Below are 26,276 nucleotides of genomic sequence, written 5' to 3'. Positions count from 1 at the left end.
GGGAGCTTTGTAATTTTGTAACTGCTGACCCCTCCAGTATGACTGTATCTACTAGTCCTGATGGTCGGGGAGCTTCTGTAGTTTGAATGTCTGTCCTCTGCCAAAGTCATGCAGAAATGTAGTTGTCATGGTAACAGTATTAATACAGGGGACCTTCAAGAGACCATTAGGTTATGGGGGGCTCCAGCCCTCATGACTGGATTGGGGCCCTTCTCTCAAGAGTGGGTTCCTTTTGAAAGGATGGGCTTGGACCCATTTGTCTATCTCTTACCCTCTCTTGTCCTTCCACTGTGGGATGATGCAACAAGAGGTCTCATTGGATGCAGGTCCATTGATCTTGGGCTTCCTTGCCTTAGAACTGCCAGTCAATAATTTCTGATCATTACAAATCTCGCAGTCTGTGATACCTGGTTGCAGGTGGGCTCTGGGACGAATTTGCATGAGGAAAGGGAAGCTGGATGAGACAGGGTCAATCACTGCAGGAGAAAGAGGAGAAAGGAAGGGTCACGGGGAATGTGGACAGGGTAGTCTGACCCAGAGACCTGAATGAACATCAGCCACACTTAGAAAATATAGATGTTAGCAAGGAAACTCTTAAGGGTTGCTCAGCTCAATTTACTAATCTCAAATAACCACTGTGTCTTCATTGACTTTAGATTGACTTGTTTCTTAAAAAGAAGCCAGTGGACATCAAGGTATTTTTCTCAGTGTAATTTCTTACATGTTCCCTGCGTGTTTTCACAGTCCCTCTGGCCAACACCAGGAGCTATAATGTGAACATTTCAGTGTGATGGTCCCTGCCTGCTGCTTAGCCAACTGTAAGTATGTCTTTTCCTGTGGGGCTGTCGTTCAGACCCCACAAAGCAATACTAAACTCCCAACTCAGTATAAAATAAATTAAGGCTTAAAATTTATGATAAATAATGAAGAAGCTGAAATGCAAGTTTCAGTAGGAAACAGCACAGTGCTGGCCTGGCACCAAGGTTCTTCAGCTTTCACGTGCTCTCTTCCTATTTTTTGAGAGTACAAAGATAGTAGAACCTTGTATCCTGGTGACACTTCTCTGTAGGACCCTGCAGGGTGTTGGGATTGCTTCCAGATCCTCACAATAAACCAAGTAAATTTAAATCTACAAAATCAAAGCTCGAGCAGTAGGTGAGTCTTGTACGTACTCCCTCTGATATCTGTGTGAAATTGTGGATTAGAAGCACCCCTCCACAGGGTGGATGGAGAGAGGGGTGCTAAGCGTGCCCACAGGAAGTAACACGTCTTGCCCAGGGTGGGGCATTTCCAAGAGAATAAACAATAAAGCCCTGCTCAACAACAGAGTGGATTCATTAAGCTCAGCATCCCTGCAGTACCTTGCACACAGCAGGTGTGAGATAAATGCTCATAAACTCTATAAATAAGTAAAGATTTATATTTCCTGGGCTCCTATTTACCCTAGCACTGCCAAAGCTGATAATTTATAAAGTGTATTGATTATTTGCTTTGAGACAAATGGATCTTTCAGAAAAAGCTACGAGAGTGTGGCTGCAGACCAAATGCATGTCATCGCACGTGGTTGCACAAGTGTGGCCTCGTCCGGCTCTCCAGATGAGGGCTGGATCCCAGGGAGCGCCACATCCTTCACATCCACTGCCTGCACACCACGCAGGGAGCTTGTCACCTTGCAGATTCTCATCCTAGTCTGTGGTGACACTCAGTGCTACTGGTCTGAGGACCACACTTTGGGCACCACATAGGAGACAGAGCAACAGAACATGGAAACCAGTAGCCACAGCTGAGGACTGGAACCCAGTGTCTGTGGTCATCCTGTCCCTCCTCACATACAGCCTGCCATGTCATGAGATGGTATCTACTGGTGCAAGGCCCGGGTGGGCAGCCAAGTTCCAGTCTCTATGTATGGAGTGGCCAGTATCTGTGGGCCACCTGCTATGGCCTGGTCCTTGGACAGGCAATGCTAGGGACCTGAGGAGGTCCTTCCTTCAGAGTGCTCACTGAGTGGGCATATTCACTTGCTAAACAAATGGAAAGCAAATGTACCCAGAAGACCAACACATGCTACACTGCTGCAGATGTACACTCTGGAATGTTCAGACCTGGGAAGAACACAATGGCCTGGGGCAGCTGCTAAAATGCCTTTGTCTTGGGTTGGGCTCCCCAGACATAGACAGACCCTGAAATGAGGTAAGTGAAAAATCATTCATTTGGAAACAGCAGAGAACCAGTAAGGGAATGGAAGAGTGGGAAAAGGAGGGAAGCAGAACTTTCTGTTTCCTAAGAAATTCAGTGGGAAGTTTATCTCATTTGAGGGGTGAGGGAGTCGGGGTATTGATGGCCCAACTCCCACACTGGTTGCAGGGGGCTAAAGGCAAAGGGTGGAGAAGTAATTCTTCAACATGTGCTTAACAGCTTGAGGAGCTGGGGAAGGCCATGAGGCAGGGAGGTACAGATGCTGGTAGTTGGAAATAGCAGAGCAATGTAGGTCTGCGGGCTGGGGGCAGGGCTAGGACTGCTTTCTCAAGGCAGCGGCAGGATCCGAGCTGGAATGAGCAACTACCTCACCCTCTTCACCCCAGCTGCTGTCAGTGCAGTCTCCTCTCTGGGTTAATTCACTTTTGGCTCATGGCTCAGAAGGGAACCCACTAATTTTTAAAGGCACTTTCTGTTCTCTTTGGGGGGGGGCACACGCCAACTTCCCACACTGACACCAGTGTAAGAAAGCCAGAGGGTCTCCTCTGAAAAGACCATCCAGGGGGCTACTCTACAAAGGTGCAGGGACCAGGCTGCCCATTTGGGGCTCAACGTCAGGAGAGACAGATCAGGCAAACACCCTTCAACCTGCTCTGCAGCATCCTGGGGATTGCCAAGCTCACAGTCATAGGGGAAGCAGGGCCCTTTGTGGACTGGGTCAACTGGGCCCCGGCAGAGTTGATAATGACAGGCTTTGTTGAAAATTGTTGCAACATCAAACTTTGGTAACCATTACTTACTATTCTGCAGTTTCAATTGTTGGAGGGGACTGTTTGTCCTTTCACAGGCTCTTGGGTTTTTGGGGAACTCTGGGGTACATGGGATCACATTAACATATCTGCACTATGAAAGAAAAAAAATTTTTTTTCCTAGACCACCTAGAGTAGAGAGAGAAGGAAGCAAACAGGAACTATCTGCTAATGAATGTGAGACTCCATGATTGGCCCCAGTCCGCATCCTGCCCACCTCTCTCCTCCTACCACCATTTATGCTATGCTCTAAGTATTCCTCAGGTCTGCAGAAGAGCCAACACCTTCCCAGGGGATGGCTCCTCTAAATGAGGTGCTTTCTGCAGATCCCCTCCCCTTCTTCCCCAACAGGCCTCTATTACCCTACAAGCCCCACTTATAACACCCCCAACCCCATGAAGGACTAGTTCTTTCTTCTTTGTTCCAGTTCACAATTCAGAAATAGCAAGTGCTGAGTTAAATTCTAATATCTGTACATCTTCCTCACCCCCATTCCCTGGGAGCTCCTCTAGGTCAGGGGTCCCATCTTGCTCTTCTTTGTGTGCCGATTACCAGCGCTGGGTCTTGAACCCAGAAAGAATCAACAACTCAGCCCTATATAATTGAGGGAGGGAGGATCAGGAATAAGGGCACTCTTACCTGAAAGTACATTTTATATATACTTGGAGTCATTTTGTTTTCTTTACACTTTGTTAGAGATTTAGTGTTAGTATTATTGTTATTTTTTTTTTTTGGAGGGGGTACCAGAAACTGAACTCAGGGCACTCAACCACTGAGCCACATCCCTAGCCCTAGTTTGTATTTTATTTAGAGACAGGATCTCACTGAGTTGCTTAACGCCTCGCTTTTGTTGAGGCTGGCTTTGAACTCATGATTCTCTTGTCTCAGCCTCCCAAGCCGCTGGGATTATAGGTGTGCGCCAATGCACCCAGCTAAGTGTTAGTATTATTAATAGTTAGCATGGAATATTTTTATGTTATAGAAAATACTAGTTATCTTCATTTTAGAAAAAAGAATAACTTCCCCAATTGATGATAATTTTGAGGTATTTTAAGTGCCAGCCAGCTAGGAAAATGAGTCCCTGGCCATTGAGCCTACTAAAGTCTTAACTCAATTTCTCGTCTTTGGGGAAACTGTGGTCCAAGCACAGTTTCTTGCCCTTGAGGAGTGACCCCCAGATTCTTTGATTTGCAAGGTAAGGGGGAACTATCCCCCAAGCTCCCCTTACACAGGATGTTTTCCAGCCACAGGATGCGCAGAGCTCTGCTTCTCAGTTGCCTTTTTCATTCTTTTTCCTTTTCCTCCCCAAAGTGTTTTTGTAGGCCTGCCGGATGCCACAGAAATGCGACCTGGGCAAAATGTGGGTCACTTCTTTATTTGAAAAGTGTCCACAACTCTGAGCCCAGAGAGGATGTAATTAACACGTCCTGAGGCCAGGCCAGCACATTCCAACCAGTTAGAGGATCAAGGGGGAGGGCACAGGATTTAACACCCATGATAGTGCGGCTGGACTGGGGGATGCCACTCGACTCCCCACAGGTGCAGGCTAGCCATCTCCAGCTAAGGAAAAACAAGTAGCCATAGTATCCCTCCACGCGCTATGAGATCATTGCAAAAGCGTTCAAAAGCATCTCATTTCCGCTTCACCACTACATCTGCTGACTTGTGGGCCTGCATGGGGCTCAAAACATGGCAAGGGAGAACCCTGTACCTGCTGCTGTCTGCCTTCCGCAGCCCAGGCCCTGAGGAGAGCCTAGCACAAACCAACCTGGCTTCAGTTCAGTTACCTGGGACGTAAGTAGGACGGGACATTAATTTCAGCTGTCAGGTTCAAGTTTGAGGGCACATATTTCTCAAGCAATGAGAAGCCTGGGCCACAGCAATAAAGTACATTAATTGATGCTTACTGTTTGTTGGACACTGTTCTACACAGGTTGACTCACTAAGCCCTCAGAACAGACTTAGGAGGTATAATATCGCTAGGTCACTTGATAGTTGAGGAAACTGAGTCAACAGAGGTGAATTGACTTGCCCCAGGCCACAGAGCTGGTATGTGGCTGAGTCAGAATTGAAACAGGTGGGCTGACTCCTGCCCACACTCTCAGTCACCATGGAATGCTGTGTGGACACCCCCCCCCCCCCAGTAAAGCTCATTCATGGGATGAATTCATGCAGGGACCAACCCTAGGTGGCATCCAGTGCTCAGGCTCCCATGATGAATGGAGACACACCCTAGGCCATAACCAATGATGGACACTCCTCTTGGGAGCTGCACTTGAGCCAGTCTGCTGCCTCCTTTGAGTCCATGCATGGAAACCTCTTCTCATGGTCCACTCAGAATCGTCTTTCACCTGGGGCACTTACCAAGGAGCCAGGATCTTTCCGTATCTACTATGGCCAGGCCTCTGGCATGCTTCCAGGATGTCCACCCTGTGCTCCCCTCTGTTTTCTTTCACCTGTTAGATATGAGGGTGAGTTGCCTGGGCTCTGGAATTGTCCACCCTGTCCCTGTCATGGACACACAATTCTTGTGCATTTATGATGTAGAATTCACTTTTTGATTCCTCTTCAATTGCATCCCCTGGAAGAACTATACGGTGACTTGATCTAATGAAAGCTTCCAGCAAGAGTCCAGCCTTCCAGTGCTTAGTTAACTGTGTCCTTGAGTTCTGTCTCATTCTGTCGGCCATAAGTGAATTTGATGGATTTGGTGGGATTTCTTTCCTCTAGAAGCTCAGAGACTGATGGAGGAAAAACAGATGGGAATCCACAAATTATAACACAGAGAAGCTGAAACATCATGGGGTGGAACCCAGCATTGGGGGAGAGGCAAGGGTGCGTACCTTGCCTCAGGAAACCGGGAAGACTCACACAGGAGGCAAGGTTCCAAGGAAAGGAGGCGGAGCTGGTCGGGGCTGTCCCTGAAGGTAGCACAGTGTGTCAGGGAAGGGAACAAGATGCTCAGGGGACAGAAGGTCAGGGCATGGAGTAGCCTAGGCAGGGAAGGGGGGGGGAACTGGAGGGGCTGGGCCAACCCCCGGCATCCCATAGTGTCATGGAGTTGGTAGGTGAGCCCACAGAAGACTTCACAAGTGGAAGTGGGATTGCACCTGTATTTTTAGGAAAAAAACTGGCAACTATAAATATGCAATGGTGCAGGAAGAAGCCCACTCTTCCCTTGCTGCTCTCTCCAGCAGGGCAGGGTTATTATATTGATGATGCTGTTCTGTTGTTAGTTGAAGTTCATTGAGCATGTGCCATATGCCAGCCCCTGTGCAAGATGTCTCCGATGAGTTGTTTGGGGAGGACTCTCAGGAGCTACAAAGAAGTCATTTCTGATGTTCAAGAGGTATATGTTGAAATATCCTCATTTGAGAAATCGAAAGGACCCATGTGGTTTTGCTGTGTCTAGGACATATCCAAAAAATGCTGTTTCTTGTTTACGATTTTGCTTCAACTGAGCCTGGCACAGGAGCAGGGCAAGTCCAGAGGTGATAGAGAGCTAAACATGAGCTTAACCAGGCAGGAAGGTGCACCTCAAGGGCAACACTTCTCCAGCTGCCCCAGAAGCACAGGCCTCTGCCCTGAGGTCCTTTCACTTGAACTCTGCATTTAATAGATGTGTTCTTGGTACAAGCACAAACTTGGGGATGGTCTGTGAGTCATTACATGGTCTCCCATGGCTACACAAACACTACAGAGCCATTAAACCCAGCTTTGCTTAAACTTGGGCAAAAAAGATCTCTCAGTTAATTTGGGGGTTAGAGAAAAATAGGAGTTTGCCTTTTGTTTTTTATATGCAATTTTCTGGGCTGGGTAATACAGATGGGAAAATTATGATGCTGCTATCAAGCTGTTGGGAACAGATGGGCTCTGATTGGAAAGACAAGCACGCCTGGTCAGGCTCCTAGTGGCCAGCCCTGCAGTTCTTGCATCTGGCTTCATGCAAGCACAGAGCATGAGACACAGGCTCTGGGTAATGTAACTCGCATGGCTCTGGCTGACCCCACCCACCCCACAGCCATCTCTGGATTGGCAATTGCATACTTGAAGCAGACCTCACTAACGATCAAACCAGGGGGTTTTCTGGAAACCAGGCAGCAAAGGAGGGGTCTCAAAATAGGCTCCAATGAACCCCAAACTGTACATTTCAACAGTTGGGCAAGACTTTCCTGTATTTCTAAAATTTTTAAATCCCAGCAGAGAAATGACTTGCTACTTTGAACCCCTGAACACAACTAAAACTTTTTTACTAGAGCGTCAAAGAGAAAAAATTCAAATTGAGTACCAAATGAGACCAATGCAGGATGAGACAGAGGCTCCAGGGACTAGAGCTCACTCAAGTTCTCTGTGTCATGAAAACCCCAAACACCTGGCACCTCAGGTACTCCCATGGCCCATTCTCTCCCCAAGACCCACGCTCTCCACACAGAAGGTGGTGGGGTTTTCAGGGAAGAGTTTCTGCCTTTCTCTTTGTTGAAATTCCTTTCCCATAGGAGTCTGGGACCCCATACTGGACTTCTGTCTTCGCACCCACCTCTCCATGTACCTCCATAACTTCCTGTTGATTTTTGAAAGAATCTGGATGGAAACACTCACACAAGTACAATTCGACTGTTGAATTTGCTCTTTAGGGATATTGCTCCACAGGTTTTTTTTTTTTTTTTTTTTATAAAGTTTAACAAATTTTACTTTAGGTAAGCAGATACTAGCTTCTCAGACAACTAGATTTATTCTTGGGACATCTGAGCTTTAAAAGGACATTCACATGGTAGGACATCAGGCCTTAGAAATAAATGAGACAGGTGTTATTTCTGAGCAAGGGGGTTCCTTGACATTTGTGGGTGATTCTATCAGCCTGGTCCTAAACGAGATGGATTAATTTGATCAAAGAATTTCGGGTGGGATGGAGGTATCCAGGGTGATGCTGTTTTTGAGGACAGAAAATAGGTCCAGAGAAACTAAATGACTGGACCAGCTGCAGAGACCTCTGCTCGTCCTTCACTAGTGCTTCTGCCCTTCTGTCCACAACCTGGGCATGAGGCTCCTGCGTCCAGGCTGTGTTCCAGCCTCCCTCGTGTGCATGTGACACTCAGCCTGTGGGGTGGGAACTCAAGGTTGTATTTGGAAGCCATGTGCCCTAGGTGTTCTCAGGGAGAGCAGCACAAGAAGGCAGGAAGCTGTGCTTTTGAAATGTGGAGCTCTGAACAGATGGCTGCTCGGACATTGTGTGTGAGAAATGGGTGCCTGTTTCTGTTTAACTTACTGTTATTGGCTTTTTCTGTTACTCTCTATCAAACCTAGTCTACATTGCTATATCAGTCATCTAGAAAATTATTAAACTGATTAGTGGTACCTCCTGGAGGAGGGCAGGATGGGTGATGGGTAAGGCATGATTCTGATTCTATCCCTTTAAACGCTGTATGTCGGGGGTTCCCAAGGAATGATCTACAAATAGCTATGGCAGAATTGCCCTGGCAGATATTCCCATAAATCCAGATTCCTGGGCCCCTTTCCTGGAGATTTTGATTTAGTGGCTATTCTATGGGGCCCAAGACTTACTTAAAATCTCCCCCCATGTAATCCTGGTACCTAGTTATATTTGACAATTATTTGATGGATAATTGTTCTCTGCTGATTGTTGAGGCAATCAGAACTTCCAGAAAATTTTGTTTGGAGGCAAAAAGCAAACAGGATTGAATTCTGATATAAATCACTCTCCTCCTTTGGTGTTTGTGGGTTCTGCATTCATGGTATTTGACCAACTGTGGATAAATATTTGGAGAAAATTTTGCCTATACTGAATATGTGAAGATTTTCAAAAATTATTATTCCCTAAACAATATAGGATGATGATTTATACTACAGTCAGTATCATAAGTCATATAGTGAGGGTGTAGAACACACAGGAAGATGTGTGAGGACTTTAGGCAAATACTGTGCCATTTTACACAAGGACATGAGAGTCTGCAGAGTTCTCCTCAGGTCCTGGGACTCTCCCCCAAGGATGCCCAGGGAACAGGTATCCTCAGGTAACTTGGTCTCTCTGCCCTTCCCTGCACCCACTGAGCATCACACGAATGTGACCACCAGAACACTCTCGGGTTAGCCTCCACTGAGATACCCCTATGGCAGCATGACTGCATGTCGTGGGCTGCACGTGGGTAATGGGTAATGTTGTTTTAGATTTTTAAATTACAATTTTCATGGGAGCTGTAGTCCCCTCCAATATGCATTGCTACATATTAATGCATCATAGATTGTTTGTGACTAAAAGAACGGCTATTGCGGTGCTTTTTTTTTTTTTTTTAAGGTTCTAGGGTCTTAATCTCAGAGGTTGCATTTTTGGTCTTTGCAAAGATCTGCAAGGTCAGCAGAGTCTATCAAGCAGATGACGACTGAGGCATCCCCAAAACACACAGCAGCAAGTCCTCCTGGCACCAGCAAGTCCCAGGGTGCCAGGCAGGGCACGCGCACCGGAAGGCAGAGGGTGTTAGGTGCAGGACAATCCCAATAGCAATGAGGGGATTACACTAAGCAGCAAGTCCACACCAGGGGACCCTGTCCAGGACATCTCACATGGCACGAGTGGGCTGCTCGGGCAAGTGATCCCCTTCTGGAAGGCTGGAGAGGGGTTCTGAATCAGAAGGAAGCCCAGGACTCATGAGCTTCCAACAACTCTCAGCAGAAATAAAACAGAATGGCACCAAAGATTCATTTTTAAGACAACATTTGAAAAGAAATATTAAGGATATCAAAGAGCTGACTCCAACTGGGTCATTGACCGGCTCATCTACGTGTGGGTAAGTCATATAATCTTTCTGTTTCTAATTTTTTTTATCTTGTACAGAATCAAGGGATTGAACTTGATGAACCACAAAATTCCTTTTAAAAGTTGGATGATTTTGTGTTTATCTAATGGCTAATTATGTGCAAGTGAATTAAATGAAAACTTCAATGATATATTTGCACTTAAGGGTATAAAACTTCAAAATCCTAATATAAAAACCATCCGAGAGACACGTTTTGTGTGTGCATGTGCATGCACACCCTCAGAACCTGAATTTCTAGAAACTTTCTTCCTCACTTAATCCCCACAAACTCTGATGGCCTTCTCTTGTCCCCACTGAAACATTCCACTATGTAAATATTTAGGCTAGATCTTTTAAACATCCACAAACGTTTATTTCACTCTCCCAAGTGACATCATCCAGAGGGCTCAAAGCATGCTGAGCCAGGCCTCACTGACATGACAGCTACGGGCTGTGGGGAGCAGGTGGTCCCTGAGCCCCATCCTGTACTTATGGAGGGTCCCCCAGGTTAAGAGGAGCTGCTACTAGAAATGGAATAAAGCCTTTTATGAGCCACTGCTGTTAAGTGATTTGAGTCTGTCCTTGTGCCCTCTCCATCCCAACCCCGCTTCTTCCTCAGGTGATGGCCAGGCAAGGAAGTCCTTACATCCTGAACTGTCCCCATAACCAACAAGGTTCAAATCAGAGGTCACTGTCCCTCTAAAAGGTTTGAAAGAGAAACGGGAACCCAGAAGTCCCAGGACAAAGTGGAGGCTCTGGAGCTCCAATGGTTTAAGTGCCAGAAGAATTCAGGGAAATGGAGAGAAAAGCCCAACTTACTTCATCCACAAGCCCAACAGCTCCATAAATCCTGGCCAGCTGTCCGATGAGGCCAGGGAACCTTTCCCCGATCTCCTTCAGCCTCGGAAGGAAGCTGTCCAGCGCCGCTGGCTCGTAGCCCGAGATCTCTGTGAGGATGTTTAGGATGACGTCATTGTGGGTTGCATCCTTCAAATGCCTGATTAGGAAAGGAACACACTTCTGAACCACCTACAGAGAGACGAGAGGAGGGACGAGTGAAGAAACGGAGAAAAGCAGTAAAGCCCAATCGACTTCCAAAGCAAGTATGTCGAGTATTAAATCAGAACTCAGCACACCTGGGATTGTCACTCTCGCTGGGACAGAAGCAAACCTCTACACTTTGGAACCTAACATTCACAATAAAATCTCCAGGCCTGTTGTTTGCTTCTTCTTTTAATCTGAGCCTTGTGTTGCAGAGAGCAGTTTATAAAATGCTGAGATGCAGCTACTTGTCAATCTAGTTTTGATGTGTTGTGTCCCAGCAAAGTAACATCCCCTGAAACAACCAGGGGAGCTGCAGTAAGGAGGACTTAATATAAGTATGAAAGAGGTCCTTGGTGACTTTACTCAAAGCCTTCAAACTGGCAGCATACTGCTTAGAAATGTTAATAATAAAAATAAGGAAGGAGGAAAGAGCTCCACATTTTCTTCAATTTTCCATTTTGAAACAAGAATAAGAAGATGAAATTATTAAAGCAAAATGATTTCCACCATATTACCACTGCCTTTTCTTGTTTCTCAGTGTTTTTATGAGTATAAGGATGAAATAATTTATATTAGAAAATGTGACCCTTTGAAAATTTTTTAGGTACCAGGATTGAACTCAGGGTGCTTAACTACTGAGCCACATCCGCGGCCCTTTTTATTTTTTATTTAGAGACAGTCTCATTAAGTTGCTTAGGGCCTTGCTAAATTGCTGAGGCTGACCTTAAACTTGTGCTCCTCCTGCCTCAGCCTCCAAGTCACTGAGATTTCAGGTGTGACCACCATGCGCAGCTCTCCCTTCATTTCTTAAAGTCTGTCTACTTGACCTTGCTGTCAAGACAGAAGCTTCTTAACATGGCTTTTCTGAAGTGATTCCTACCCTACTCTTCACTCAACTCCTGGCCCACTGTTCCTCCCTCCAGCATCCTTCTCCCATCACAGATCACACCTCCACTGTGCTGAATTGCCAAGGCCACTTTCCAGACCGGTTGTGCTTGCTCTTGTTTAGGGGTTTTACCCCTGTGGCTAGCTCTACCTGGAACGCTTGTTGTCTCTATTTGCTGAATCAATTCCTGATCATTCTTGAGGCCTTCGATTAACTGCTGCTTCCTCAGAACCTCTTGCCTCTCAGTCTAGGACCCTGAAGAAGCTCTGCTGTGCCCTCTGGGCCTCTGTGCAGGTCCTTCTCATGCCTGCCTCTCACTGCAGGTCTGCACCACTAGTTAGCTCCGCCATTGGCTACAATGCCCAGCGCACAGCCTGGTCATAAGGTGGGTTGGTAAATATTTGAGGGGGGGAAAAATCAAAGGAAAGCAAATCTAATTTTCTGGGTAGCATTGAATAGAATATCACTCCCATCCAGAGCTGTTGAAATGTTAATTAAACACAGCTGCTGTCATGAGTCACATGTAACATTACAGGGCATGACAAAGACAGTTCTTGGATAACTAGGACCCTGAGTGTAGATGGAAACTTCCTGTCATATCCAGTACTTGGGGAGGAAAGGAGAGGGCGAGTTCCTGGTGAGGAGCACACGTGACCTCTAAACATTGCCTGTGCAACTGGGAGGGCCTGTGTCCTGCAGAGACACCACCTGGGCACACAGGGCACAAGTGTCAGCCAGCTGCTGCAGGTCAGGCAACACACCTAACCGAGGCCTTCAGAAATGGAAAATGCTCACACATTTCCTGGCCCCTCCCCAAAAGTTCCATTTCCTATCCCTCACCGGCAGGTACTTATTCCTGGAACAGAGGGCTCTGTGACACGCGTTTTTAACCACACTAACTTCATTTTTAAATTTAAACTTCAGCCCATCTATCTCAAACCTCACAAGAGTGGGATGTGTCTGTAGCCTCATAGAGTAAAAGAGGAAGGCAGAAGGGGGGCTGGGGTTATGGCTCAGTGGAGCACACTCTCCTAGCACATGTGAGGCCCTGGCTTTGAGCCTCGGCACCACATTAAAGAACAAATAAATAAAATAAAGGTATTGTATCCACCTACAACTAAAAAAGAATTTATTTTTTTTTTTTTAAAAGAAGAAAAGAAGTAAGGAAAGGGGGCACACACACAGGACATACACACACAGACAGCTGGATACAGAAGAGAAGTTCTGAATTTTAAAAACAAAGCCATAACAATTTTACCAATAAACAGAAGTTGATTATTTTGCTTTGAATTCCTAATAGTCCAACCTTGATTAAGTTGGTGGTAAAAAAGATGGATGCTTCTTCAAGTTTACCACACACATGAAAGAAAAAATGGTGCTTTGGGCTTTAGAGAGATTATTGCTAGATTAGGAGGACTTTATTTTCCAAACACCCGGCACGTCCGTGGGCTGGGTCTTCAATACTACCTCATGGGGAGCTGGATGCGTGAATCAAAGAGGGCCCCATATTGCTGCAGACAGAGCCGCCACTGAGACATAGATGGCTGAGAAGGAAGCTGGCATGGCATAGGGCCCCTTCCTGAGTCGTGGAAGGAGCTCCCAAGCTGGCCTCCTGCCCCAAGCCTCTGCCTTCTATTTAGCCTCCTCAGCGCCACCAGGGAACCTATCCTAAAACCCCAATCTGATCCCATGACCTCCCTGAGAGACCTCAAAGCTCTCTCATGGCCCAAGGTTGGCCTGGCAAGGTCACAAGCCCTGTGGCATGTTTACTAGCGGGTACTTGTTCTGCCTTTCCCTGAGGCCCCACTGCACGGCACTGGCACCACACTGCCTGAACACAGATGTCTCATAATTCCAAATTCCATCTTCCCTCTGGTCCACCCACCCCCTCAGGACCTGGGCTGGACTCCCACTAGAGGTGCATATCACACGCCCAAATGCTTCCCTGCTCCACAAAACTGACAAACCTGCCGTGAAACCATCGGGCTGTTCGGTCTGAAGTATCATCTGGGGCTCTTCTGAGGGAATGGAGCTCTGGCCCTCAGCCTCTGACCCTGCCTGCCTTGCCCCTGCCCCTCTCTTCCTACTTTTGTCTTTTCGAACATCCTGGCTCACCCATGAAGGTCACCTAAGCCACCCCTCAGAAATACAGGTCACATTGCTGGCGTGGCTTGTCCTCTGAAGGCCCTCTGGACAGGCCTGAGCACCCAGGCCTATGTGACTGATGAAAGCAGACCTGTGTTGTCCAAGAACAGTCCAGGGCTACGGCCAGCTGTGTGTCAGTCAGCACTGCCTCCATGTGACCAAAACACCTGATGTGAATCACTTGAAGGAGGAAAATTTATTAGGACTCATGGTCTCAGGGGTCTCAGGCCATGCTTGGCATCTCCACTGCTGTGGGCCTGAGGTGAGGCAGAGCATCATGGTGGAAGGGTGTGGTGGAGGAGAGCTGGGAAGAAGGAGAAAAGGAGGAGAAGAGAGAAAAGGGGCCAGGAACAAGTCACCAGGGCATGTCCCCAGTGACCTATTCCAACTTGGTCCCACCTCCTAAAATTTCTACCACCTCCAATCATGTCATCAAACTACTGATCCACCCATGAGGTTGGAGCCCTCATGATCCAATCACTCCTCAAAACCCCAGCTCGAACCTTTGTTGCACTGGGGACAAGCCTTTGGGGAACATTCCAGATTCCAACTGAGACATCTGGAGTCAGTGAGTGGGTAGGGATGGGGCATGAGAGGGAGGGCAGACCAGAGCCCTCCACAGCCAGTGGACGGGGCCCCAGCCTGGACGGCTATGGTCATGGCCCACTTTTCTGTGCTTCCACACGAGGCTGTTCATGAGCTTAGTGTTCAGTCATTGAGTTCAAGTTTTGTGGATTCATCTCTCCAGGCCATGGGCACCTTAAGGACAGGGTCCTCTGAAGACCATGCCGTAACTGAATTGGCAGTGAAAGACATTTAAATTCCTGTGTGTAGTGTAAAAGGGAGACACGTGGGCACCCACACACTGCCTCTTAAATTAACCCTGAAGCCCAACTTTCTCTCTCAATCAGTTTGACTGGCATTAAATTCATGAATCTCAAGAAATCTACAAAATGATTGCCACCTTTTCCTTTATGAGTCATTCCCACCACAATGAAAAAAAACATGACATGACAACCAGGGCTCGGCTCCAAGGGCTGTTTGAGAGAGGTCCATGTATTCCATGGCTCCTTCTTCTTGATGTTCCGTGGATGAATTCTTACTTTAAGTAAACACCCAGGCTGACCTGAGTGCTGGCAGCCCACAGCGCTGTTAGGAGTTGCAGGGCTGGACATTTGCGGAGGAATGTTTTATGCTGCCCAGTGAGAAGCCTCTCTCTGCAGGGAGCCACCCCCCGCAGCTCCTCTGGGTCTGAGCATCACTCCACGGAGGGCTGCACCACCCTTCAGAGGTTCACGTCCTGAGGAAAACAGAGGTGCACACACATGCCGCTAGAGGCTGTTCCTTTTGCTGGCTAGACTGTGGCAGGGCCGTGACGGCCAAGAACAGACAGCGCTGATTGTCATCAGGGCCACTTGGAAAACTGACTGCCCAGCTTTTTCCTAGAAATGGATCCCAAGGGTTCTCTGGAGGTATCAACCATAGGTCATGAGCAGGGAAGCCTCTCTTCATGGGAAGAATAGTTTCTTGAAAAGAAGGGCCCAAAGGCCAAGATGAAGAATGGGGTCCCCCTGCCCAGCCAACCACAGCCCAGAGTTCAACATGGGGGGGTGCTGAAGCTCTCCCACCAGCTTACGTAGAGAACATCTTTCGACGGTCTACTCTTGACCCTCCAGACCTAGAGAGCCGTCTTCTTGTCAGAGGGTGGGTGGTGTGAAGGGCCAACAGGAAACAGGAAATACCTGCACATTTCCCATCTACAGGCCCACACCGCCTACCTCTGAGAGTCAGTCCATTGTCTTACTCGGAAATCAAGGTTCCACTTTAATCACAATCTCACAGGGTCAAAGTCTTCCCTGTTTAGCTGCTTATTTTGCCTAAAGTGAAATTAACTAGATTTAAGTTGAGAGCAGCAGTCTGCATTTTTTTTTCTTTCTTTTCTTTTTCTTTTTTTAGGTACTGGGGATTTTGCCATTGAACCCAGGGGTGCTCCACCACTGAGCTAACTCTCCAGTTCTTTTTGTGTGTGTGTTTTGTTTTGAGACAGGGTTTTGTTAAGTTGCTTAGGGCCTCACTAAGTGGCTGAGGATGTCCTGGAACTCGAATCCTCCTGCCTCAGCCTCCTGAGTCACTGGGATTCCAGGTGTGGCCACTGTGCCTGGCTGCAGTCTGTGTTTCTGATTATTACCACTCACTCACTTTCTTCTCTCAGTGAGCCCTGCCTCCACAGTTCCTCCTGTCCCCTTGCCCACTGTCTAATTAAGGACAGAGGGGAGAGGAGCTGAACTGGCCACTCCTGCATCTCACGGCCTGTGGCAGCTTAGGCCCAGAGAGTTGCAGAAGGGCTAAGGGACAGGTGAGGGCAGCCTGCATGTGAAGGGAAGGCCCACAGGAGACCAGCAGGGCCATTATTTCCCTTTGCAACTCCTTGCACCTGTAAGGATGCTGAACAGCAGAGTTCCCACATGTCACTGCAGGGGCCTCTTAACCCTGTCCTCCTGGTCCTGGGACTCACACTCAGCACCCACAATTCCCACCCAAGTCTGTACTCACCCTCTCCTCTTGCCTTCAGCTCTCCTCCTCCTCTTGTCTAGCCTGCCCTCGGACTGTCACTGCCCTGCACCTTCTACCAACTTCCCTGGAACACCCACTTGCTCCATACATTGCAGCCTGGCCCCTCAACCTTTTAGTGTTGAGAGATTCCATTGGCTGGAACCAGACTAGGTTACGCTGTCACTGGGCCTCACCTATCTGGCTCTGGGAGTCACCTCACTAGCGTCAGACTCAGATTGTCTGTAAGGGGTGGTTTTGGGGAGGCTATTCTGACTGGAGAGAGACATGGAATCACCCAGATAAAAACTGGTCCGGCTGATAAGACTGAGGCATGTGTGAAAAGCCACCTCGCCAAGCCACTCCCTGTCTCCACCGCTGCTGGTAATCTCTCCAAACTCCGGCTTTTCCGCGTGTGTAAAATAAAAAGCTTGTTGTGGGGAATGGATGAGGTAATGTCTGCAGAACACCCACGCAGGGCCGGGTACATGGCATGAGCTCAGCCACTATCAGTGCCCTTTGTCAGCCGGGGCCAGCCCTGAGAGAACCCCCTCGCAGCTTCTCAAGTGGGAGGGACTCAGTGACCTCCCCAGGCCAGGAGAGGAGGGAGCTGCAGCCAGAGGGTCTGGCTTCAAAGCCCTGGACCTGTCTCAATGCTTACTACACAGGTGACGAGGGGCAAGTTTATTTTGAAGAGGATCCATTTTGACCAACAAAAACCCGGGGGCGGGGGTGGGGAAATAACACATCACAGAGTTATTTGCAGGATTTAATGAGATATTAAATGTAAATAAAAAGTCCTTGAAAATGATCAAGTTCCCCGCAGATTTAGGCACTAATACTAACTCATCCATGTAGCAAATATCCATGAAAGGACTTCTGTGTCCACTCCAGGTGCAGTACCAGCCCTGGGGATGTGGGCTGATCAGGAGGTTCTCATGTCTAAAGCACCTGCCTGGGTCAAGGTGGCCCAGAGGAGAGGGGCCAGTGCAGACAAGTCCACTATACAACTCTGCTGTGGTGGGAATGGAGGGAAAAAGGAGCAGAGAAGAGTCACGGCATGTTTTAGCTGCCATCTAAAGGACTGGAACAGCCAGGAAAGAGTAGCAAGAAACGTCCAGGTGTGGCAGCATGGATGTTAAGGCTCGGTGGCCTGAGGGTTCATCCAGGACAACCTGCTGGAGGTTGTGAGGACAGGGCTCATAAGCCCTCCCTGGGCCTCTGGGCAGCACAGCATTTGGATGGAAGCTCCTAGAGTACCATGGTCGGGGGGGGGTCCTCTCTCTCTTGCATCCCACCATATGGGGTGGGTGGCCCCCAGCCCTTTTCCCTCCTCATCCTTTAAGTGAGCCTCCTTTTGTCTTCATTTATCTTCATATCCAGCCTTTACTCTGGGAAACAACTTGAATTATGATCCTCTCCTCAGATCCCTCTGGAACTTCTACTGAATCCACCCCCTACGATGTGTGCTTTGCTCCTGCTCTCAATGCGCAGATAGAATGGCACATCAGTTGTCTGTGAAGCCATGTTTGGCCTTTGGGTCACTCCTCCCTTCTCTCCATATCACCTGGTCCCCAGGCTCCTCCTGTGGTATGAAGAATAATGGTCCCCCAAAGATATCCATGTTTCAGTCCCCGGAACCTGCAGGTGTGTTACTTTGTGTGGCCAAAGGAACTCTGTAGATGGGATAAAGTTAAGGAGCTTGAGATGGGCAGATTAGCCTGAAGTATCTGGATAGCCCCCGTGTGACCAAAAGCATCCTCCTAGGAGGGAGGGAGAAGAGGGTACCAGAGGCAGCGATGGAGACAGGATGAGAAGAGCAGGAATGAGAGTTGAAGGCACAAGCCACGGAACACCAGCCACATCTGGAAGTCAGAAAGGACAACAGATCCCCAGATCCCCAGAGGGAATCAGCCCCGCTGATCCTGACCTGCGGAGTTCTAAAGATTAAAAACCCGTGTTTCTTTAAACCACTAAGTTGGTGAGCTTTATCATAGCTCCAGTAGCTGATGAATGCACCTCCCCTGGGAGTCCACTCAGTGGCCTCCCACTCCTCACCCCACACAGCACTGTACCTTCAACCTTCCTTTCCATCCTCGATCCTTTCTGAAACCGACTCCTCCACTTGCGCAATGGAACACTTTCCCTAGCTTCCTCCAGCACCCTGTCCTTTCTACCATTTCATTACATACCTTCCATTTCTTTATTCTTACTGTGTGTGTGTGTGTGTGTGTGTATTTTTTTTTTTAATCCTCCTGGTTTTCTCTGGCCCTTTTGAATTGTCAGCCTATACTCACATGGTCATTTCCTAAGCTTCCCTTCCATATACTGTCCACGGTAAATGACTGCCTGCACCCATCCATCCCCTGACGCCAAATATTGACACTCTAGGGGGAGGGAGCACAGGTGCCACCGTAATTGATACAGCCTGGGGTTCACCATCCATCTTGGCTAAGCATGCGTGTTGGAATCCTTCAGAATCCAATTCCACTTCCTCCTTCCTGGCACCCTGTAGCTCCTCTCTGGGTGTCCTCCAGGTCAGGAGCAGCTCCAGGGGTTAAACAGGCATCCTACATAGCCCTGTTAGACTGGTGGGAAAGTCATCCTACAATGGCTACAAGTTTGCACTTGGTGACTTTCACTACCCGTGGTGGTTAACTATGTGTCCACTTGACTGGGTCTCAGGTGCTCTGACATTTGCATAAACGCTATTTCCGAAAGGCCTGTGAGAATATTTTGGGACATGATCAGCACTTCAGTGGGTAGACTGAGTCAAGCAGATTGCCCTTCCATAGCAGGAGGGCACCATCCAACTGGTTGGGGACCTAAATAGAACAAAAAGCTGCAGGAAGGGAGAGTGGCCTCTGCCTTGTTGCTTGAGCAGGAACACTGGTGTTCTGCTGCCCCCAGACAGGGCCGGACACCATCGGTCCTCCAGTTCCCAGGAGTGTGCTCTTGAACTGCGTCACTGTCTTTCCTGGGTCTCCATCTTTCAGACAACAGATGGGACAGCTTGGCCTCATTACTGCATGAGCCAGTTCCTCACCAAGTACACCTGTGTGTATACTTACATGTGCTCGTAAAATCCTAACTAAGGAGGTGAAGGCCTTCCTGTGGAGATGGGTGAGGGAACACTGCGCTCACATCCTGTCCCACCATCCGGAACCACGCAGGTTGTGTGGACCACGGCGTCTGCACACACTTCTTACCTCCACTTGGCGCCTCCTCGCTGCCACGTGCAGAAGCCGCAGGAGATGGTACTGCTCTGGTTGCTCCAGCTGAGGCATCAAGGCCAGGAGCCCTGTCAGGTGTCGGTGGATGGGCTGAGGCTGCTCTTCACACACGGCAGGCAACACCCTCAGCAACATGGTGTTTCCTGTGGAGGAGACACAAGGGAGTGGCAATGTCACCAGCCCCCAACCACAGAAATGCCACATTGCCAAAGCAACTCCTCTGTACTCACACACGCAATAGTACAGACCCCAGCCACCACTTCTGTTCAAAACACACAGCATCGCCACACGCCTGCGATCCCAGCAACTTGGGAGGCTGAGGCAGGAGAATCGAAAGTTCAAAGTTAGCCTCAGCAAGTTGGAGGCCCTAGATAAACCTGTCTCCAAAACAAACAAACAAACAAACAAATAAATAGGGCTGGGGATGGGGCTCAGTGGTTAAACGCCCCTGGATTCCATCCCTGGTATAAAAACAAACACACAAAATCACAAAGCATCTTGTTCTCAAAAATCACTTAAAGCTTGATTTAAACTGATACCCTAATAATAATGTGATATAATCAGCATTATTACCTTATGAACATTTTCCCCAAGTCATGCCACCTGAGGGACAGTCACAGACCACATCCTTGAGAAGGAAATGGCTCTGATCAAGAATCCTTGATGTTGAAGTGAAAAGCCAGCAGGGTCATAGAGGGAACCTGGAAAACTCTGTGAAACTGAACCAAAAAGGCGTGCAGAGGAATGTGCCCACATTCCTGAGCCACAAAGGTGAGCGTCAGAAGAATGATCTGGAAGCTATGCCCTGGAGAGTTTAGAAAGTAGCCTTGCAAATTTAAATCCCCAATTTCTGCACGATTTCAAGAGCAGTTTAAACTCAGCTTGTTTGTCACATGTGTTTTGCCTCAAAGACATACAAGATAACTGCATTTAAGATGGCAAAATTTCAAGAGAAAAAGGTCATATAAGCTGCAGGGACTGATCTGCAAACGACATATGGGAAACATCTGCTTATCGCTTTATGGTATGGATTTTTTTTTCCAAAAATCCTCTCAAGTACTTAAGTGTCTTGGGGGATTGGTTTCTAGGGATCTCTTGAACAAGAGTTGTCTTGGCTCTGTTTATTTTTACTTTAAACTTGGCTTTGTGTATAGGAGACCTACCCAGAAAGACTCAGATCAGCAGAAATGAAGCATACAGCCCTTCATTAGGTACTGGGAACAACCTTACATATAAGAGACATTTAGTTACAAGCCATTAAGGAAAGATGGCTAGGATTTTCAGAATATCAATATTTACATTCAGTGAAAAGGTAACTCTGGATAAAGCCAAATGTATAAAAAATAACAAGAACTGCTTTTTCCATATGCACTTCATAGAATTAATCTCAAACATGGCCACAGTACAGGTGTGACAGGTGTGTAGAAATACTCAGTTTCCTTCCTTCCTTCTCTCTCTCTCTCTCTCTCTCTCTCTCTCTCTCTTTAAAAGAAGTTGTGTTTATCAAAGTCTAGTTTCAACATTGTGATTTTAAATAACTTATTTTGTTTGTTTGCTGTTTGTTTTACTAAGAGCTTCTCTTTAAAGGGTCAGGAAGTTTTAATGCAGTACACCATCTGTACAGAACACATCAGGTCCTAGAATGCACTTGTGTACATACATTGATCAACTGATGAGCGAGGTCATATTGAATGGACTGCAGCTGGACTTCAGGACAGGAAACTGCCATGGCTTTTTGGTTCAGTGCTGGCTAAAGGCCCAGGGAGTGTTGAAGGGGAAGTCCCGAGATTAGTCATTTCAGCTGACTTCAATTTTAATAAAATAATACAAAAATCAGTGCAGAAGAACTTTTCTGGACCAGACTGATGAAGACAGCTAGATGTAGAGATCCTATAAATTTCACTCACAAATGAACACGTTCTTTTTAATCAGGAAGCATTTCTGAATTTCTAGAATGTTCTCAGGTGAAGTTCACAGTCCCCAGGACCACATAATTCAGCAGCAAGATGGTGGTGTGCCCCTGGAAAGTCAGTTTCTAGATGTTCCTGAATTTCTTTTGTAAAGAAATTTGGTGTTAGTTTTCTATAGTTGTTTAAGAAATTATCACAGTTAGTGCCTAGAGTGACAATGGAGTTCAGATGTCTGACATAAGTTTCACCAGGTGAAGACCAACTGCAGGCAAGTCTTGGTTCCTTGTGGATCTTGAGACACTGAGCACATACCTGTGTTCATCTCCCCCCCACCCCCATATATATATTTTTTGTACCCAGGGGCACTTAACCACTGAACCATATCCCCAGTCCTTCTTATTTTTGTTTTGAGACAGGGTCTCATTAAGTTGCTTAGGGCCTGGTTAAATTGCTGAGGCTGACTTCGAATTTTTTATTCTACTGCCTCAGACTATCAAGCCACTAGGATTACAGGCATGAGCCACCCCATCTGGCTCCCTCTTTCACTTTTCAGGACCCCTTCGATTACATTGAGCCCACCTGGATAATCTGGATGGTCTTACATAGCAATTCTGTCTAATGTGTACAGGTTGCAGGGATGAAATGTGCACATTTTGGGGGGCATTATTCTGCCTACTACCAGGATTATGGGAATTTCCATTCCAACCAGCAGCACTGGTGTTTCTGTGGCTCCGTTTCCTTCCCAGCATTTGATCTTGATGGCCACTAGCTTTCCCTGGCTTTTGCTAATCTGATGGGGGTGCAAGATCATATCTCATGTTTTTGGTGTTCATCTTAATAGTTTGTGAGTTGTGCACCCTTTTTAAGTGTATTTACCAGTCATTTCCTCTCCTGTGATTTAGCCATTCATATCCTTTCTGTACTTTCTATTAGAATGTTTGTGTTTTTCTTATGAATTTTTAGAAAAATGTTTACTTATTTGGGAGATAATTATTTGTTGGTTTATCAATTTGAAGTAGCAATCTTAAATTGGTTTATTTTTCAATTTTTAACTTCATGGTTTATGAGGGTTTTTTGTTGTGTAGTTAATGAGAAAACTTTTTCAGGTTCACAAAAATATTTTCTCCTAAAAGCATTAAGTTTTTTTAAAAAAAAAAAAAACCTTTAATCTATTTGGAATTTGCTTTTGTACATGAGGAAAGAACTTGATTCTAGTTTTTTCTTTGTGTAAGAACAGTTGTCCAGCACCTCTTACCAAGTGGCCAGCATTGCTTTTCTGATCTGCAGCACTTCTTTGATATGCCAGGTTTTGTATACTTGCTGGGTCTGTTTCTGGGCTATTCTACCCCTCACCAATTCCACATTTTCTTAATTACAATAACCTTATAATAAATCATGATAGGGGAAATTTCCTCACCTTCTACATCTTTAAATTCCTCTTGGATGACTTATATAAACATTTTAGCAACAGTTTATCAACTTCCTTCAAAAATAGGCTTGGATTCTTTTTCCATATTGAATATACAGACTGGTATAATTGACATCTTCATGACACTAAGTCTTCCCATTCAAGAATATGATTTATCTTTCCATCTGTGTAGATATTTTTTATGTCTTTCAAGAAAGGGTTGTAATATTGGCTCTGCCTTATGTATCTTTTATTAAATTGATGCCGAGGTATCCTACGTATGTTGCTGCTACTATAAATGGAAGCTTTCTCCACCAAAGGATATTTTCAATTTATCTGCTAGTATTAAGAAAGCAATAGATTTTTTTTGTATGTTGCTCTTCCATCTAGCAAAGCTTGCTCAATTCTTTTATTAATAATGTCTTTTAAGTCTTATGGGTTTTCTGCATGTGGGTAATCAACGCATGATGATTGATGAGAGGTTCTTTCTTTCCATCTTTATGTTCTTTCATCTCACGTCCTGACGTCCTATCTCACTGGCTGGAATCTCTTATTCTCCAATGAGTAGAGCCACATCCCTGAGCACCCTTATGTTATTCCTGTTTTTAACAAATACCTTTCCAAGGAAACATACTTATATAATTTACAGTCCTATTTGTATCTGTTTGTGTTGGTCTTTGTTATGGTTTGAATCTAAAATGTCCCCCAAAGGCCATGTACTAAAGGCTTGTTTGTCTGCCTGTGGTGGTACTGGGAGGTGACAGGAGCTTCAGGAGGTGGGGCCTGGTTGGAGAAGTAGGTCATAGGAGCATGTCCTTGAAGGGCATATCTTGTCCCTTTCCCCTTTCTCTATCTCTGCCTCCTCTCTGCCATGAGGTCAGCAGCTTTGCTCTACCACACCCTCCCTGCACTGAGGGCTCTTAAGCAACAGTGCACAGTGGCCAAGGACCCAAACCTCTGAGTTCATGAGTGGAAATAAATCTTTCCTCTACTGAGTTGATTTTTCTCAGGTATTATGTCCCATTGATGGGAACCTAACAGTTTTGGTATTTTTATCTGTCTAAGTAAGTTCCTGTCTGTTTTCTAGTTTGATTTGAGGGTTGAATTTTATCAAATGCTTTTTCCCATCTGTTGACATGATCATATAATTCTTATTGAAGCAGCTAATGCAATAAACTCATAGATGGTCTAAGATTAATCATCTTGCAGTCTCAGAATAAACTCAACTTAGTGATGATGTATTTTGTGCATACATTTCTGGATTTGTTGGATATTCTTTATTTAGTATCAATATCTATGTTTTTAAATGAGATCATCTCACTATCCCTCTATAATAATGTCCATTCTCTTTTTGGTATTATAATTATATTAATTATATCATAATTATTAAGGCTGAGGATATAACTCAGTTGATAGAGTGCTTGCCTCACATGCACAAGGCCCTGGGTTCAATCCCCAGCACCCAAAAAAAAAAAAAAAAGTACTAAGACATATGAGATGAATTTAGCACATTCCTGCACATTCTCTTATCAGAAGCACTTAGAATAAGATGGGGATTATGTGTCCCTTGCATATTTGGTAGAAATTGCTTATCAAACTGTCAGGCACTATATACTTTATTCCAACAACTTCTAAATTATGTGGTTGAAGTTTCTGGGTCCAATAGCCACAGATGAATTCACCAATTCTGTTAACTTCTCCCTCCATGATCAGCGATTTGTTAATTTCTTTTATAATTCTGTCAATTTCTGGTACATATTTTCTGAAATGTTACTAGATACTTCCGAGGCATCTTCCTGATGAAGTGTTTTGTTAACATAATTTGATTTAATTATCCTTTGAGAAAACTATCCTTGTTTTCAATTGTTCCACTACCCTAGGTGTCTGTTTTAACTGATAGTAACACAGCTGTACTGGTATTTTGAACAGTGTTGAGAGCCACAGCAGAAGGGGCCTCAGCAAACTTCCAGCTGCCAGCTGATTGGCTCCTCTGCAGTGATGCTCATTGGGCTGTTTCTCCGTCCTTTCAGACCACGGAGCTGCTCATTGGGGGACTTTTTTGGCTCCGCCCATATGACCCAGCCAATTAGCCTCAAGAGCAGGAGGAGGGGGGAGGTTGGTTGAGAGGCTTGTGGAAAGCCAGTGGTAGCAGTTGGGTTCTGAGGGAATTCCTGAAGAGCTCCTGTGGTGTGGAGATGTGTTCTAAAAATAAAGTTCATGTCTGCTTGATAAGTGGCTCCTGAATTGTGCCCAGCCAGACTGTTGCAGAACAGCATTTGCCTCATAGGTTGCCTTCATTCCTTTCCCTTTTAATTTTTGTTTTAACTTTCAACATTTCTTTTTTGTCTTAGATGTTGGTCTCCATTAGAAGTGACAGTGACATATAGTTGAATTTTCAAAATATTCCGATCTGATGACCTTTGGTCTCTTAAGGAAAAAAATGTTTCATTTGTGGTGATTCTTGTTCTATTTGGACTTGTTTTTAGCCACATCCTATTGTGCTTTTTGTGGATCTTGATTTTTCTGAGCCTTTCTTTCCTCTAATGTTCTATTAAATAGATCAAAGAGGATTGGGGTTGTTTTTGTTTGTTTTTAATTATCTCTATTCTTTGTATTTGGACATCTATTTCTTTTTGGGTTTGGAGGTTGTCCTAAAAATTACAAAAAACAGTCTTGAGCAGAGAAAAAAAAATAGCTTTTTTAAAAAATCATTCCCCTAAGCAAACATTGAAAGGATTTCAGAAACCAAACAGAAAATGAGTGTATTTTGGTTTATTTTCTTATTGTCTGTCTTCCAGGTCATTAATACTCTCTTTAGCTTTGACCAATTTGCCTTTTAATCCATTCCGAACACTTTTAAAATTTTCTATTAGTTTTTTAAATTTTAGAAGTTATATTTAATTATTAAGAAAACCTACCTAGTTTTTAACTTTTTTTTGGTACTGGGAATTGAACCCAAGGGTGCTTAATTACAGAGCCACCTTCCCAGCCACTTTTTATATTTTATTTAGAGACAGGGTCTTGCTAAATTTCTTAGGGCCTCACTAAATTGTTGAAGGTGGCTTTGAACTTGGGATCCTCCTGCCTCAGCTTCCGGATCTGCTGGGATCACAGGTATGCGTCAATCAGGGTGACAATATCTTATTCCTTCTCATAGTCCTACTTCCTTCTTTTAATTCTTAAATAATTTTAAACTTATTTTCTAGTTTTGAGCTGAGATTTTAATTAAATGAAGTTATCAGGAGGGGTGTTTTTTTTACTGTTTTGGCTCTATTGATTTCTC

At 45.8% G+C, this 26,276-nt stretch overlaps 1 protein-coding gene and 1 long non-coding RNA gene across 13 annotated transcripts in view; one reads left to right on the top strand and one right to left on the bottom strand.

The window, feature by feature from the left end:
* Veph1 (ventricular zone expressed PH domain containing 1) overlaps window positions 1-26,276 on the bottom strand; it is a 251,575-nt gene that overhangs the window by 164,295 nt on the left and 61,004 nt on the right. For 10 of the 12 annotated variants that reach the window (XM_078043502.1, XM_078043507.1, XM_078043506.1 and 7 more), the window contains 2 exons: window positions 19,652-19,818; window positions 10,637-10,846 (listed from right to left, as the gene is read on the bottom strand). In XM_078043502.1, the coding sequence (XP_077899628.1) occupies window positions 10,637-10,846; window positions 19,652-19,818 (377 nt within the window). The other 2 variants (XR_013436576.1, XM_078043511.1) reach the window with 2 other exon arrangements.
* On the top strand, window positions 9,384-11,180 carry LOC144376286 (uncharacterized). Its single transcript, XR_013436579.1, has 2 exons — window positions 9,384-9,808; window positions 10,437-11,180. It is a non-coding gene; the product is annotated as an uncharacterized LOC144376286 (long non-coding RNA).

The sequence above is a fragment of the Ictidomys tridecemlineatus genome, chromosome 3, assembly GCF_052094955.1.
Source record: "Ictidomys tridecemlineatus isolate mIctTri1 chromosome 3, mIctTri1.hap1, whole genome shotgun sequence".
Lineage (NCBI taxonomy): Eukaryota > Metazoa > Chordata > Mammalia > Rodentia > Sciuridae > Ictidomys > Ictidomys tridecemlineatus.
This window is presented reverse-complemented; position numbering and strand designations above follow the sequence as displayed.